The following is a 16,266-nucleotide window of genomic DNA, read 5'->3' as shown; positions in this document are numbered from 1 at the left end:
TTAAGTACTTTATAAGTAATCTTTACATTTATGAGCAGTCAAAATAAGGGGTTTTTATCAGTCTTCTACCTTCTTAATTCATCATTAGAGAAAAGCTTTTGAATTCTGTACTGACTTGAAAAATAAAGACTATTTATGAAATAAATTTAAAAAGGAGGGTGGTGAGCATTGAGAGGTGTATGTTTCCAACAGATATGGGAAGATGATGGAATGAACACTAGAAGTAAAGGCATTAAATCAATACAAGGGTGTGTGTATGTGCATTTATACCAAAAATGTTCATGTTGATAGTTAACATTAATTGTTTAATAACTTCTTCATATCAAATGTTTTAATTCATTTTTATTATTTTCATTATTCTTAAGTAATTTTTTTATTATTTATCAGGTCAAAAATGTATGCGAGTGTAGGAATAAACTGATAGGACAGTTCTGGAAAGTACATATGAGTTCAAAGAGATGCCCAAACTGCAAGTAAGTGTAACTACCTGAGGAAGTAAATAGCTGGTGTAAAGTTAAATATTGTGAGCATTTGTATTAACTTTCATCTGCCATTCCTGGTTTTATTTTTTTTCCTTTAAGATCTAGGAGGTCACTAGTGCGAAAAGAACATAATAGCAAGCTGACAGTAACTTATCCTTCTACAATGTACCATAAGTCAGGAGGGGAAGACATTCTGGATGAGCCAGCAGGTGACGTATTTCTCCTCTACTCAAATATATTTGCACTTATTTTCCTGTGTTTAAGGTGCACAGGTTCTTAGCAGTGGCTGTGCACTTGTGGCTCGTTTATAAAAAACTTAAACCAGTAGGGGAGTACCTGACTCCATTAATTTTTTTTATTTGCAAGCCTTCTGTGCTTCTGCAGCATTGAGTGTCTGTATGTCAGGAAAAAAAAGTACAAAAGCAGAACCTATGCCAACTCCACTGTGGTTTTTGGACATTTAATTTTTGGCAGGTAGATTTTTTGCTAGATATTTAAAATAAAGAAACCAGATAAAAAAATAACTGGGACAAAGATGAGCAGCCATGCTTCAGAGAGAATATCAGGTAATCCTAACTCTTATGAAAGAATTTCCTTTTAAAGAGGAAAAGACAGAAAAGAAAGTAGGTGACATTTTCCAGATTTAATTAACCTGTTTGAATTGCTTTAAACTTACTTTTCTCCTCTTGCTGTATCCTTGATCCTTTACGCAGCCAGTTATAATTGAAGTGGATTTGTGCGTGAGTTATTTAATCCTTAGAAAAGGCTTATATAGAGAGATCTCATTCCGTTTGCTAGTCTGTGGTTTAAATACTAGACTAAATCTCTGGAGTTGTGACTGAAGAAGCGCAATGTCGGTGGTTTAGAGCGGAAAGGTCAGATCCCGGCTTTAGCATCCTGTCTGTAACACATTCAACAAAGGCAGGAAAGGTTGAGTATCCCAGTGTTACTATTTTTCAGTGAGAGCTATGATTTCACTCATCACATTGTGGGCTGCTACTTCGGGCTTTTTCTTTGAGCCCCTTTAAGACTGTCCAAAGTCTCTGAGTGTGTTTTATACCAGTGAAGAAAATCGTTGTTCTGGTAGGTCTGGTGAGTTGCCAGATTTAGAATACCTTGCCTTGCCAAGCTTCAAAACTAGCCGTATTCTCGACGGTTCTGTTAACTTTCACAGCTGAAGTACAGCTAAGAAATATCTTCCTCCTGTTGGTGTTCAAAGGCCATAACACCCTGGATTACTTTCTTTAAAGTGAAGAATTATACCTCCTGAAGTGGGATGGACTGTACAGTTACGTACATTGTGCACAGCCTGTGTCACGGTTGCTCGTTGTATTGACCTTGGAGGCAGCACTTTTAACCTTGGTGTTGATGCGTTCGTGCTTTATGGATGGTAAGGTTTTCTATCTGAAGGAATGGGGAACTGAAGTTTCAGGGTGGAAAAATCTGGATTTCTGGACCTTAGCTAAAAGAAGAGTAGGAAACTTTATCTGAGGTTGTGGGATAATTGCTTTTCATTGAGTCATGTGCTCTGGCTTTTCTGGGACACAAGGGCCTGGCCTGCAAGAGAAATGGAAATTGAAACCTAAAATCTCTGGCTTCTTTTTTTTTTTTAAAAAAAAAAAAAAGCCGAACTTTAAGTTTTTCAGTAGCAAAACCATGTATTTTCCCTTTCCACCAAAACACAGCTAGCCCGGACTCATAACATTGATGGATTCCTGACTGTCACTATTGTCTCATCCAGTTGGGTATTTCATTGAAACCTTGATCTCAGTGGTGATACTTGAATCCCAGTTCTGTGTTCTGCAGCTGCAGGATGACCCTTGATTTGTGTTTTGGTTGGTGGATGAGATAATTTGAAGAAGAGGTCCAGCTCGCCATTAATCAAATAAAGTGTACACTTCAGATGTTAAAGTTGAGTTCTATTTCAGTCACTTATATTGATATCCATTAGTCACAGAAATGGCTTATTTTTCCCATATGGGGAAGGCTTTCTTTAGGTAATTTCATATTCCCAAAGCAAACATTTTAATGATAATTTTAATGTAGGTGTCAGCCAGTGTGTTTCTTATGTATTTCCATTCCTTCTCTGAGCACTTCCAGCACTTCTGAGCGCTTCCGGCACTTAGCATTGTAAGCAAAGAAAAAACCTTTCCAAGTAACCTCCTGTGATTTTTTTTAAAAATAAATATTTAATTTTATTTTATCTAAATTATTACTTTATTATTATTTCTATTTTTCAGCTATTGATGAAAGCCAGCTAGGGAAGAGAGGATACCTGACACCGATGGCTGCCAAGGAATACATCCTGGCTCTGTGGAAGAATGAAGGTAATGGTTGTTAAGAGCACCATTACTTTGTTTTCTGTATCATTTGCTATACAAAATCTGCAAATGTTTCCATATGAACTCCCTGTCAAATCTTTGCCTTTTGCCTTTAGGGCTCCTGGCTGCTGCAAGGCAGATTTTTGTGACTGGTAGCTGGTGAGCACAGAGCTGAATTAAATGAATAGTTTGATCAGCTCTTCTCAAATTGTGGCTCGCCACAAATCACAATTGTTGTTTACAGAGAATTTGCTGTTCATATGGTGCTACAGCTAATATTCCCCCCGCTTACTTGGTTAAAGGCTGCAAATGTATTTAGCCGTCTTGTTTTTTGAGTTCCCCGTACTCTGAATCTGCCTGTGGTTACCAGGAAAAACCAAAGCAGTTTCAGGTATCAGTCACAGCTGGTAGCTGGAAATTGCTTCCATTTTGCTTTTTTCTTTTGCTATACTCTGTATTTCTTATCAGCGTTGTTTCTAAAAAATCACATATGTGACCAAAAAGAACAATGGCAATTTTTTCTAAAGTATGCCTAAATGGTTTCATTTTAAACAAGCTCGCTATTATTTAACGTAGGAGATGCTTTTGGCTTGATTGACCAAGTGCATCTCAGGGTTTGGATTCCCAAACAATAGCAGTGATAATGAGTTTATCTTTTCTGTTGCATCTTCTTAGGTTTCTTTTTGTGTTATCTCTTCCCTGGGATGAATCCCCATGAGAATTCAGAATTCAGCCCAGACATGTTTTTTTTAGATCTGCTTGTGGTTCCACCTTCAAGGTAAAATTTCCACCTAAAAACTGTTGTAGAAATCACAGACTGTAGCGCAAACTTTTGCAGGAGTTGGAGATACGAACACCTGTAGTACAGACACTGGTCTGCTAAAGTGTCGGTGGACCATTTAAAAAAAAATAATAATAAAAATCACAGCAGTGACTGATGATAAGTTTTATTATAATTTCAAATGAGTTTGTTAAAGGACTGAAATACTAACTATGAAAAAATGTATTTTAGTATTAGTATTTTAAATTATTCGTATAGTACCAGTAGAATTTCTTTTTAAGGAATCATTCCTCTTTTATGACTGTCCAAGTACAATATAAGAATTTTTAAATGCTCACTGACTGTTTATAGGAGTTATTTTTCATGCATTGAAGACTTAGCTTAGAATGTTTGAAGTTCATCATGCTACTCTTTGGTGACTTTAATCTTCTAAAGTAATTTCGATCTGCTGTAGGTATCGTCCCATAAATCGTGTTGGAGACAAAGTGTTTACGAACGGGCAGACCGTGAACCTGCAGGCTGTCATGAAAGACGCCCAAATGATCCGGAAGCTCTTGGTTTTCATGGCAAAAGAAGAAGGTCAGCCAATAAAAATTACAGAAGAAGAAATCCAAACGGTAAGATCATCTGGTTATCGTTTTGCTTTTTGGATATGTGGGTTGAGTTCAGGTAGGCTCCTGCTTAGACTGTTGCTGTTGGAGATGTGCTCCATAGCTTTCTATTTTTTAATATTTTGTTTTGCTCATGTCTGTTTCTACTCACCCACCTGCTGCGAAGGCAAAAACATTTTACACAGACTCCTTTAGTCATAGATTTTGTGTTGAGTTACTGTACGTGAGACATAACGGGCTCTTGTTCCTGGAAAATGAAATACGTACAGCACAACTCACAACAAAATTTTTCCAGCATCTCCTGGAATGAAAAATGATGGGGAAAAGAGCCACTTTCTCTTCTAAGCATGTTAGAACCAATTGTGATTGTGGTTATTTTTGACCATTGATGTCTAAATAGAACCAGAATATTCACAAATAACATTAATTAGTAACAATGCTTGTTTGCTACCTACCAGTTCGTATGATCATATAGTAGTAAATAACAATGTATGTCACTGTACCTCTTTTCATATTTGCTCATGAATTCTATTATTGAGGGCTCTTTGATACTGGACTTAGTTTCAGCTGAACTTGATTTACACCTTCAGCATAAAACATTTTGAAAACATTTTTAGTTACTCAGAATTTACCCACTAGGTGGAGATGTGTTCTTAAAACTTTTGAGGTGACAGATGGTTAATGCGTTTCAGATGTGACTGATAATAACCGACTTTTAGACTCTGAAAACAAAGTGATGTAGGTGCAAAAAGCTCTTGGATTTACATTATTTTTATCTAAGAATAGGACTTTCTGGTAGTACGGTGATGTGTAGCATGATGTGACTAACCAGTAATATGTAATTTGGAAGGAGGACTGTCAGCAGGAGATGATTGATTAGCAGTTATCACTTAAAATCCCACTGGTATATGTAGCTGTGGTGTCTGGAGATCTCCCATCCAATTCAGTTTCTAAAGCTTGATGTGGACCTTTCTGAGGCACTTGGTTGTAATAATCGGAAAGTTAAGTTTACATCATTAATGCTTAAAAAATAAAAAATTAGTGTCTTTAATGAGGTGCAGAATAGTGGCTAATGTTTCATTTGCTATTTAATACTATAACTTCAGCCTAGTAAATAGAAGGTATTTTTTTGTTAAATCCACTTTTCTATTTTCTGTTTCTGTAGGAGATGGGACAGAATAATGCACCTCTGGACCATTCTGTCCTGACAATGATTCCAGGACAGACTGTTGCAGATAAACTGTACAACGCTTGGATTCGTCTCCAGACCCACGTCAACATTGTATTTGATAGTGACATGGACAAACTAATGACAGAAAAATACCCTGGTATTCGTCAGGTGGGTGGCAGGCAGTCTTAGAGACTCTGGACTTTGTGCCTCACAGACAGTTAAGATAAATTGATAGAATAAGAAAAAAGTGAAATATTTGTGGTTAGCATGTAGGCATTTTCATGATACTCATCACTGTAATATCCGGAGAATCTGTCTGATGTTTCATTCTTTCACATTTTAATCATTAACTTCTGTTTTTAAAGCTATTAGAGAAAAAGGAAGGACTGTTCCGCAAGCACATGATGGGAAAGCGCGTGGATTTTGCTGCTCGATCAGTCATTTGCCCTGATATGTACATTGGTACGAATGAGATTGGCATTCCTATGGTAAGAAGAAATAAAGGAGTGGTTGTTTCTGGGGAAGCTGGGGACTGAACTAGACCGTAACACTTTCAGCTACACAGCAAGCAGCTTAAAATGTAGAGATTTTTCAGACTCATCTGGACTCTTTCCTCCCCAGTGTGTCATTGTTGTATGTTACCACGGTGTGTTAATAAAGGAGCATTGAAGAGCAGGAAATCCTTACTGTTACACTGAACAACACATCTGGGAGAGTTAAAGAAAAAAAAAAAGCTGTACTTGCTTCCTGGGATTATGAATTGGTGTAAACTTTATAAGTAGATCCTGTTTCTCCCATGGCCTTTGTACAATGCGTCTTGTGACAGCTACGGCAGCCGTTAGAAAAAGCCATAATAACGTCACCAGCTTCACCCTTAATGATTTTTAGCCACACAGAGATGCCACCAAACCCGAATTCGAGTTTTTCATTATATCGTCTCTTCTGCTTGCCTATCTGCAAATAGTGGGCCTGATGATAATGTGCTTTTTCTCTGTACTTTTTGGTTTGTTTGCAGAATCTAAAATCATGCTTTCCTTTGTTTAATTGCTGAGTTTTCCTTTTCTACTGCAGTAGAAAATTGTAAAAAGGACATCGTTTCTATTTGTATGGTAGTGGTTTTTAAACCAGAAGTGTATTTTTTTGGCATGACAGCAGATTGAGGAGGAGATGCCTCCAAGAGCTTCAAGTAATTCACGTTTACATCGTATGGCTTAACACTTCACACTATTTTCTTAGTGCTGCTTTAAGCCCAAGTTCAACAACGTGGTTTTTTCTTGCCTTTTTCCCCTCCTGTCCAGGTATTTGCGACCAAACTGACTTACCCTCAGCCGGTCACTCCCTGGAATGTCAAAGAGCTGAGGCAGGCGGTCATCAACGGCCCCAAGGTTCACCCAGGGGCCTCCATGGTGGTTAACGAAGATGGATCTCGGACGGTGTTGAGCGCCAGCAGCCTGACCCAGCGCGAAGCCATCGCCAAGCAGCTCCTCACCCCTTCGTCAGGCGCGCCCCAGTCAGGACTGAAGATTGTGAGTATGATAAAGGGCTTCTCAGAGCCCTCCCACACCTGCTGTGGTTTTCTTAAATAATAATGCTGCTGTCCTTGCTAGTGATTCAAGTGGGCCCACGCACAAAGACCCCCAGGACAGGGTTATCTTGTCTTTTAGTAGGTGGCTGAGGAAAAGTTGGAGGGGGTGTAGGAAGACAAGCTTTATACTCAAATTCTAAAAATCATTCTTCCGTCCTGATTTTGCTCTTCTCTTAATATGCAGTGTGTGGCATACATCTTGCCAAGATGTGGAGTAGTCTTTCTTTTGCAGCTGACTATTCTTGGGAAGTCTTAGCCCTATGGAAGATAAATTATTGCTTTTGTGTTCCCCTGCCTCCTCGTCCTTCTCAGCAAATTCTGTCTTTTTTTCCTCTCCTTCTGAAATATTAAATATGTTCTGTATTTGGAGCAGTCTTTTTGCTGGTAGTTCTGAAGGCTGAAATTCAGTTTACTTGTAGAGTAGGTGTGACATATCTTCCAGGAGTGGGGTGCCCATAAATATGTACAAAGTAGATTCCTCTGTTCTGTGTCAGCCGTGCTGGTAGTGGCACCGGCCAGAGGAGGAGTGGTCCATGTTTTAGCGCTGACTGCTGTAACCTGGGGCCCATCTTCCCATCGCCATCTCATTTTACAGATGACAAAACAAGAAACGGCTACAGCAATACCCATCTGTTTTTACAGACATCAACATTCTGAAATGCTTAGTGCTTTTATCAGTTGTTTCTTCAGAGCTGCTGAAGAGTTTGAGTTCTCTGTGCTGCAGCTTAATCAACCTTTGCAGCTTTGTAGTAACCGTACCTCCATCCCTTGCAAGAGTTGAGAACTTCTAATTTAGCTGCTAGGGCAAAGTTTTGGTGGTTAATAGTCTTTTCACCATGTGTGTTAGGTATACCCCAGTCTCAAATAGAGGCATGGTAGAGATTTAATATTTAAGACTGTTTCTGTGGTATCAGTTCTCTCAGAGCCTGTCACAGAGGTAAACATAACAGTTTTAAGACTGTACAAACAGCTTTATTGTACTCCTGTTGATAATCGCTTAAATTGATATATGGGTGTTACTGACAGAGAAATTAAAATGAGAATGTTTTGAGAGGCTCTCTTCTAGATTAGAATAATTGTGTTGTACTCAAAGCTGAAATTATAACTCAGAGATCCCTGGCTTCTGCTTCAGCTACTGGGTCATATTATTTATTATCTTATTCTAGGATGTCCAGTGCTTTGCGTACAGTGATGGGTATTATCAATTCAGCCCAGTTGGCTTTGGATAAATTGTTTATTTTCTCATTTACAAATGGCATAATTTTCTTTCTTCTTCAGTCTTTGATCCCTGTATTGCCAGGGGAGAGGAGAGATTGATAGAGCAGGGCTTGCATGCTATTAACTTGGTTTGATTGCTGTGGTTTGTGGGAGTTAATGGAGGATACGCAGCCTTGGAGTGCGGTTTGGGGGGGAGCAGAGGGCGTTCAGGGGCAAGTAGTCTTGATTCTCTTATAACATTTGTGCAGAATACTAACACTAGAAAGAAAATGTTTTGGATGCGTGTATATTTTAAGATGCGGTCTTTTCAGAGGCATGCACGGAAATGCCTTATAGGCAGCAACCAAAATTCTCTTGCAGGTATGTCGACACATTAAAAATGGAGATGTCCTTTTGCTGAACCGCCAGCCCACTCTTCACAGACCCTCCATCCAAGCTCACCGAGCCCGAATCCTGGCTGGAGAAAAAGTGCTGAGGCTTCACTACGCGAACTGCAAGGCTTACAATGCAGATTTTGACGGTGATGAAATGAATGCGCATTTTCCACAGAGCGAGCTGGGTAGAGCAGAAGCCTACACCTTGGCCTTTACTGATGAACAGTATCTGGTTCCAAAGGTAAATAAAACCATCAGATAAATTTATTCCTATGTGAGATCACTTTGTTTGAAATTTTTGTTTGTTTGTTTTGTCTAATGATAAAGGAAGCATAGAATCATGAAATCGTAGAATAGTTTGGATTGGAAGGGACCTTCAAAGCTCATCCAGTGCCACCCCTGCCATGAGCAGGTACATCTTCACCCGGATCAGGTTGCTCAGAGCCCTGTCCAGCCTGGCCTGGGATGTCTCCAGGGATGGGGCATGAGATTGAGAAATGAGATTGAGTTCTTTTTAAAAATTCCATTTGGTTTTTTGTTGGTTTTTTGTTTGTTTGTTTTAATCTATTTTTGAAATTCATTCCCGGTTTCTGTTCTGTCTCCACTTGTTGTTCTCTTCATCAAGGCTCAGCACATCCAAACAATCTCTTTCGTTTTAATGTCAGTGCCCAGAAGAAATTCAGTAGAGACTTGTGCTGTGATGACACATTCTTTACAAATGACTTTAGTGTTTTTATCCAGCTGGAATAATTTTGGGAGCTGCTAGCGCATGACTTATTACTCCCCCTGACTCTTTTTCTTGTTGTCTCTTCAGGATGGGAAACCACTTCCCGGCTTGATCCAGGATCACATGATTTCTGGAGTCAGCATGACAATCCGGGGCTGCTTTTTCACCAGGGAGCAATATATGGAGCTCGTTTACCGAGGACTAACAGACAAAAAAGGAAAAATTAAAATCTTTCCTCCTGCCATTATGAAACCACAGCGATTATGGACAGGAAAGCAGGTAGTTTATAATTTCTTGGGTTAAAGAATGCTGGTTGTTCCGAAGTAAGCCGAGTGCTAACATTAAAACCATTGCTGCTGAGGGTGCTGAAAAGCCAGATCCCATCGTCTAATTAACACCACATAGATGTTGATGTGTGTTATTGAGCCATAAGAGTCATCTTTCATTTAAAATGACGGTATTAGAATAGTACTTGCTGCTCTAAACAGTGTTACAGACTGAAGTATCGTGATCCAGTTCACAGGAATGGGAGCAGAAAAGGAATTTGTTCATTAAAGTAGACCAGGTTATGCCCGTCAGTGCTTTTAAATCTCTGAACTTAAAGGTTGTAGGTAAATATTCTGGTATTTGACTTTTTGGTTGAGATCGTCATTAGATTGATGTAATATCTGGGAAGCCCAAGTGAGTGGGAGAGTTTACCATTCAAGTGTTGCGTCTCATAGCAAAGTAGGGGAAATTCTTTGCCAGTTTTTACTGTAAAACCCAACAGGACAACTTTTTAAATTATCTATCTAATTATTGGCAAAATCTTTGGTGCCATATGTTTCTGAATAATTGCGTCTCAGCTCGTTGATCTTTCAAAAGCTAGAGTAGCAAGAGGATACTCCTGTCTTGTAAACTTCAGATTTCTGAGCTTTTAAAGCTTTGCTGCCAGTGGAAAAAAATACATATAGAATGTGGCTTTTCTCCTCCGTGCCAAATTATTTACGTTGAGAAAGGAATATAGGAAATAAATAGTTCCTGCGACTCTTCCTCCTTCTGTATAGGTTGTTTCTACATTGTTAATAAACATCATTCCAGAAGATCATGTCCCACTGAATTTGTCTGGGAAAGCCAAGATTGATGGAAGAGCCTGGGTGAAGGGACCTGCCAACAGATGTCTCAGTCTTGATTCCATGTGCGAATCTCAGGTATGCTGGGGGCTGGGATGTGTCATAATAAAACTGTGTATGGAGCAGAGGAATGGGAAGTGAAGCAGGAGGATGACAAAGTTAGAAACGGATATTGAGCAAGAGTTACTGCCAGAAGGTGGTGAATAGAGGGCAGGCATGGGGGGGAGGAAAAACTCGTGTTCTGATCCTGACTAATACAGATTCTCTCTGTTTTTCTTAGACCATGTGTTTACATTGTTTGACTTTATAGGTGGAAAAATACAGATGGTGTCAGAAGTTTCATTTCTACTATAAATTCTGGAAGTATAGATAATCTGACCATATTTAACTGTTCACAGATAATGTGGGCTTTTAAAACTTTTTGCTTAAACCCACTTTCGTGTAGATTACACAGAAAAAACTTGAGAGATCGTCATAAGATCCAAATCTCTGGTGTTTTTCTGAATAGCTGTGTTTTCTTTTTCAGGTTATTATTAGAAATGGGGAATTACTGTGTGGAGTTTTGGACAAAGCTCACTTTGGCAGCTCTGCCTATGGCCTGGTCCACTGTTGCTATGAAATCTACGGGGGTAAAACCAGTGGGAAGGTGCTAACGTGTCTGGGACGCCTCTTCACTGCTTATCTGCAGCTCTACAGGGGATTTACAATGGGTGAGTAAAACAGGGACTAATTCTCTAGTGCTATAGTGCAGAGAGGTATAAACCAGAAATTGTTGGGTGTAATACATGCTAAAAGTTCTGTAAGTAAAGTTTTGCAAGGCTGTCGTAGTGTAGGATAGCTGTTTGCAAGCTTTTTTGGGGTCTTTTTTGGTTCTAGTTGGTGCACAGCTGGCCTTTTAAGCATAAAGGGAAAGGATAATCTTGAGTATGTGCGTCAAGTTCTCTATCCTGCCTAATCAAAGTGTACAGAGCCTAAACGTCTTGTGTTGAAATTCTGTCTGGAATTTCCGTTAGTCTTACTTTTTTGAAAAAGAACTGTTGCGTAGCAACTGGAACAACTGATAAAGTGAGGTGGAAGAACTTTGTGGGGTTGTTAGTCAAGTCTTGCATATCTCATTCTACTGTAAATTTTGTGGTAAATGTTTGACTTTCATTACAGCTGATGCTGCGTGTTTTGTTGACAGCCTATGCACTTATCCTCAAGAAGACATTCAGATTATTTTTCTCGTCGAACTGCAGTTAATCTGATCTTTAACGATTATTATGTCTTTAATTGTGACTTTCTTTTCCCGCTTCCTGTTCTCAAAATCCCTGACACGAAATGTGATTCCTTCACAGTTTAGATCATGATGTGGTCTGTTACTCTCTTTTAACAGGGATTGAAGATATTTTGGTTAAACCTAAAGCAGACCACAAAAGACAAAAAATCATCGAAAAGTCAAAACAAGGTGGTATTGAAGTAAGTCTGTCTTGCAGAATTTTTTTTTCTCCCCATAATTAAAATTTTTTGAAATCCTGCCCTGTTTACTCATGTCTGCTTAGCACCTAAAATCCCCCATATTTTACTTTCAGGCTGTTAGAGCTGCTCTTAATTTGCCAGAAACAGCATCGTGTGAGGAGGTGCAAGGGAAATGGCAGGATGCCCATCTCTGCAAAGACCAGAGGGATTTTAACATGGTTGATCTGAAATTCAAGGAGGAAGTGAACAATTACAGCAATGAAGTTAACAAGGTTGGCATCGAGGCATCTGTGTATACTAATCTCATTTGGAGGCTTCGTTATTAAGTTAATCTAATGTTGATGAGGGCTGCCTGACTGTTCTGGAGGCTGAAGATTTCCATCTGCCCCCGGCGCGAGGCTTCACGTCCTGCCTCACCAGCACACGTCAGCCTTGTCCTCTCGGAATGAGATGGCATAATATTCAAGATGCTTTTAAAATCACAAATAGGAATGTTCGTGATTACTCACGCTTTGGCTTTTTTAAAGCCTTCAACAGGAATTGCTTTGGTTTATTGTCGTAATAATAGTTTGGTTTTGTTCCTGTCGCCCCATCATGACTCTTTAGGTTTGTATGCCCCTCGGTCTCCACAGGAGCTTTCCAGAGAACAATTTGCAGTTGATGGTCCAGTCAGGAGCCAAAGGATCCACTGTAAATACAATGCAGGTAATGCCAGCTAGAATACTTAGCAACTACATGTGTTGATGTGATTTTTCCTAGAATGGAAGCTAATGAGAGGCTCTTGTGTGGACTTTTATTCTGAGCTTTGGGAATGGAGGCTTTTGATGTAGAAAAATTTTAGAAGGATTTCATTAAGACCTCAGTGGGCGATGGAGGAGAGTCCATTTCTGTTATAACCGTCTATTTTTGCATCAATTCTTAGTAACTGGGATTTATAGAAACAGCAGACCTTGTTAGCTGGAATGCAGCAGATCATACAAACATTCTGCAGGAAAGAGAATGTTTCCTGGTCTCTGTTGGAGACTGACCCTTCTGTTTGCTGCTTCTACAACTGATGAGGAGCACCTAAATCTTTCTTTGGTAGAGATGGCAAAGATGCTTTTTCATTTTGCCTTTTGCAATACAGACACCAAGCAATAAGTGCTGTATTAAAAGGCCATCTAAAAATCTGTCTGTGGAAAAGAATGACCAAAGCTTAAGAGAGAGGGGGTTTTGGTTTGGAGTTTTTTTGTTGTTCTGGTTTTACTACACTGCTGAGAGGTGGTGAGCCTAATGTAGGGACCTAAAAATACAATATTTTTAGCTTCACATCTCTTTGTATTAAAATTTCTGTTATCATTCTGTGTGTTTATGTTAAGGATGGGTCAAGGAGCTGGAATAACTTTGAAAAAACCTAGATGAGATCTGTATGCCTTTTCTGCCCATCTGTAGCAGGAGCATTTCGTGAACATGTTGACCTTTATTTAAATAAGATTTAGTGAATATTTTAATTTTTTTACTATGTTTTTCAAGAAAAATTGTTGAACTCGTGAGCAGAAAGCTGGATGGAAAAGTGATGTTTCATTTTTTTCCATCTACATTTAGATTTCTTGTTTGCTGGGCCAGATAGAGCTGGAAGGTCGAAGGCCCCCTCTGATGGCATCTGGTAAATCGCTGCCGTGTTTCCAGCCTTACGATTTTTCCCCAAGCTCGGGAGGATTTGTGACAGGCAGATTTCTCACTGGGATCAAACCTTCCGTAAGTTTAATACTCCTTGTGCTTATACTGAAGTTTATTTAAATCTTGATATTTTAATACAGTGTCTGCAATTATAGATAAATCAGCTTTGTTCACCCTACATTCATATGTAGCTTTTGAGAAAGAACATAAATTGCTGATCTTGGTGTACTTCTTGGCAGAACGCTGATGGTGTTGTGCTTGTGTTCAGGAATTCTTCTTTCACTGCATGGCTGGCAGGGAAGGTCTCGTGGACACAGCTGTCAAAACCAGCCGTTCTGGGTACCTACAAAGGTAAGAGGCTTGTTATAGAATTTGAGCCTTTAAAAGGTCCTGTTGGTTGGGGGTGGATTTGTCGGTTTTTGGTATTGTTGTTTTGGGTTGGTTTTTTTTGGTTGGTTGGGGTTTTTTTTGTAAGAGTACTGTAGACTGAAAGAAGCACCTGTATTGCTTAGATTAACTTCAGTGTACTTGCGTTTTAGAAAAACGTTTACTGTCGGTGTAATTAATGTTTGTTCTAAAGCTGACTTCTTGGAGGACTAGATCAAATGGAACTTTGTTATCTAATGTATCTCCAGCACATAGCAGCAACAATGAGAAATCTTTTTCATGCTACAAGTAAAGATGTGCAAATTCCAAGCAACTCTAGTTTTTCTTGACCACATCATGTGGCCCTTGTCTTTGTTCAAACAACATCTCCAGTATACAGAAGATGCAACTTTTTTGTTTCTGAGGGTAGTGAGGGGCTCTAAAGGGAGGGATGCCCTTGTTTTTTCAGACAACTGTTTGAAGAGTGACAGCAGAAATAGTGAGTGATTTGCTATTTCATTTAAAGTCACTCCAGTCCAAGGAAACTGGAGGGGCAACATGCAGAAAGCTTTGCAATATCATTGCACATTTCATTTGTGTGCGTTGTCTGTGTGACTTTTGGCTTCCAGAATTCCTGATCAGCCCTTATGTGCATTTAAGATATTGATGAAAACAGTATTTTTTCAAGGTAGAGTTATATCATCCTTGTTGCTTTGTAGGCTCTTAACAGCATCTTTTTTTTTTCTTTGGATCAGGTGTGTCATAAAACATTTGGAAGGACTGGTAGTTCAGTATGACCTGACTGTACGAGATAGCGATGGCAGTGTGGTGCAGTTTCTGTATGGAGAAGATGGGCTCGATATCCCTAAAACTCAGTTCTTGCAACCCGAACAGTTTCCTTTCATTGCAGAAAACTATGAGGTAAAACACCTAAATCTTAAGTATTTATATGGGGTGAAGGGGGAGACTGAAATGCACGGTTAACATCCGGCATGTCTGATAGGGATCCGGTGGCATGATTGTTTCTCTCAGTCTCAGACTAACCTACTTTTTTTTTTTTTTGCAATTATATTCAAAATAAGGAAATGAATCTTAAATCTGTGGCATGATTTAAGCAGTCTTAATTTCAACAGTGCACCAAGCGCTCTCCTTTTTGTCTTCTATTCTAACTCTGCAGTTGGATTCAGCACAGACGAGTTTAGTGTTCAGTCTCTTGAGTTTAATAACTTCCTTTTACCAGTATTATCACTGGTTATTAAAGAATGGTGCTAGTCATTTAAAGATATAAGGAGTTTAATCTCAGCTGGGTTGAAAACCCATTTGGAAAATTGTTTTACAGCAGCTGAACATTTTGAGTGGCAGCAGATGACCTTTTCAGTTCGCTTTGCCTTTTCTGCTACAGTGAGCACAGAGAGAAGAATAATCATAGGATCATAAAATCATAGAATAATGATAATCATACAGGTAACTTTCTTATAGGTAATCCAGAAGACAAACCATCTGGATGAAGCTTTAACAAGGATGGAGTCTCATCAAGCAAACCAGCAGTTCAAAGCCATCAAAAAGTGGCGAGCCAGGCATCAAAACTCTGTGCAAAGAGAAGGAGGTTTTCTGCTGTTTGCCCAAAAGAAAATGGCAAGTGTTAAAGCACAGATTCCAGAAGGAGAAGTCAAATATGGAAGAGATCCTGCTACATTACAGGTAACACAGAAGCACTGGAATTAATTGAGCCCTTTAAAAAAGTTGCGGAATTCAGTGATTTTTTTTAAAAATTTTTTTTGTTTTAAATGGCTTTTTATGTCCCAGAGTGTTTCACAGTCTACTTACACGAGTTAACTTTTGAAGGAACCGTGTCAGCTGTGTGGGCGATGGAGCTGGGATTCGTTTATTAAAGTCTGTGGGCCCTAGTGCTAAGGCAGAGAACAAAACCTGTGACATAAAACTGGTTTTAGAAAACAGCCCATGTTTGTGGGTGGTTTTGGGGCATTGTTTTTGTTTGTTTGTTTGGTGGGTTGTTTCAGTTTTCTTTTTTCATGTACCCAGAATAAATTTCTCTTGCATGGACAGATATCTGCTAGCTGGATGAGAACCTGTTTAAATACGAAGATCAGAGGGCTGAGCCAGCCCAGCCTCTAGTGTTTCAGAAAAGTACTCTTGCTTCAGCTTCTTGTACATCAGGGCACTAATCTATATGTTGTGACTTCTAATGAAGGTTGAACGTACGGACACAAAATGCAAACAGATGCTGCTTCACAACCTTGCTTTCACAAGGAATTTATCCTGGTAGAACCTGTACAGTTAGCGTGGAACTCCAAGTTGAAGGTGTTGTGCCTAATCACTGCTTCATTTGTTCAGCTATGTTGAATTTATGTTGCTGTTGGCACTTTTGATAACGTTCAAA

General features: G+C 39.2%; 1 protein-coding gene across 1 annotated transcript in view; it reads left to right on the top strand.

Annotated features, from left to right (window-relative positions):
• Nucleotides 1-16,266, top strand: part of POLR1A (RNA polymerase I subunit A) — a 34,466-nt gene that overhangs the window by 3,832 nt on the left and 14,368 nt on the right. The window contains exons 5-23 of the mRNA XM_065634103.1: nucleotides 388-473; nucleotides 582-691; nucleotides 2,723-2,809; nucleotides 3,479-3,581; nucleotides 4,039-4,201; nucleotides 5,361-5,534; nucleotides 5,732-5,854; nucleotides 6,665-6,892; nucleotides 8,530-8,784; nucleotides 9,358-9,549; nucleotides 10,317-10,460; nucleotides 10,909-11,092; nucleotides 11,758-11,840; nucleotides 11,954-12,112; nucleotides 12,447-12,545; nucleotides 13,425-13,577; nucleotides 13,768-13,850; nucleotides 14,621-14,786; nucleotides 15,345-15,566. Of these exons, the coding sequence (XP_065490175.1) occupies nucleotides 388-473; nucleotides 582-691; nucleotides 2,723-2,809; nucleotides 3,479-3,581; nucleotides 4,039-4,201; nucleotides 5,361-5,534; nucleotides 5,732-5,854; nucleotides 6,665-6,892; nucleotides 8,530-8,784; nucleotides 9,358-9,549; nucleotides 10,317-10,460; nucleotides 10,909-11,092; nucleotides 11,758-11,840; nucleotides 11,954-12,112; nucleotides 12,447-12,545; nucleotides 13,425-13,577; nucleotides 13,768-13,850; nucleotides 14,621-14,786; nucleotides 15,345-15,566 (2,814 nt within the window). The remainder of the gene's footprint in view (nucleotides 1-387; nucleotides 474-581; nucleotides 692-2,722; nucleotides 2,810-3,478; nucleotides 3,582-4,038; nucleotides 4,202-5,360; nucleotides 5,535-5,731; nucleotides 5,855-6,664; nucleotides 6,893-8,529; nucleotides 8,785-9,357; nucleotides 9,550-10,316; nucleotides 10,461-10,908; nucleotides 11,093-11,757; nucleotides 11,841-11,953; nucleotides 12,113-12,446; nucleotides 12,546-13,424; nucleotides 13,578-13,767; nucleotides 13,851-14,620; nucleotides 14,787-15,344; nucleotides 15,567-16,266) is intronic.

The sequence above is a fragment of the Caloenas nicobarica genome, chromosome 4 (assembly GCF_036013445.1).
Source record: "Caloenas nicobarica isolate bCalNic1 chromosome 4, bCalNic1.hap1, whole genome shotgun sequence".
Taxonomy (NCBI): Eukaryota; Metazoa; Chordata; class Aves; order Columbiformes; family Columbidae; genus Caloenas; species Caloenas nicobarica.
The sequence above is the reverse complement of the archived record's forward strand: the minus strand, read 5'-3'. Positions and strand labels throughout refer to the sequence as shown.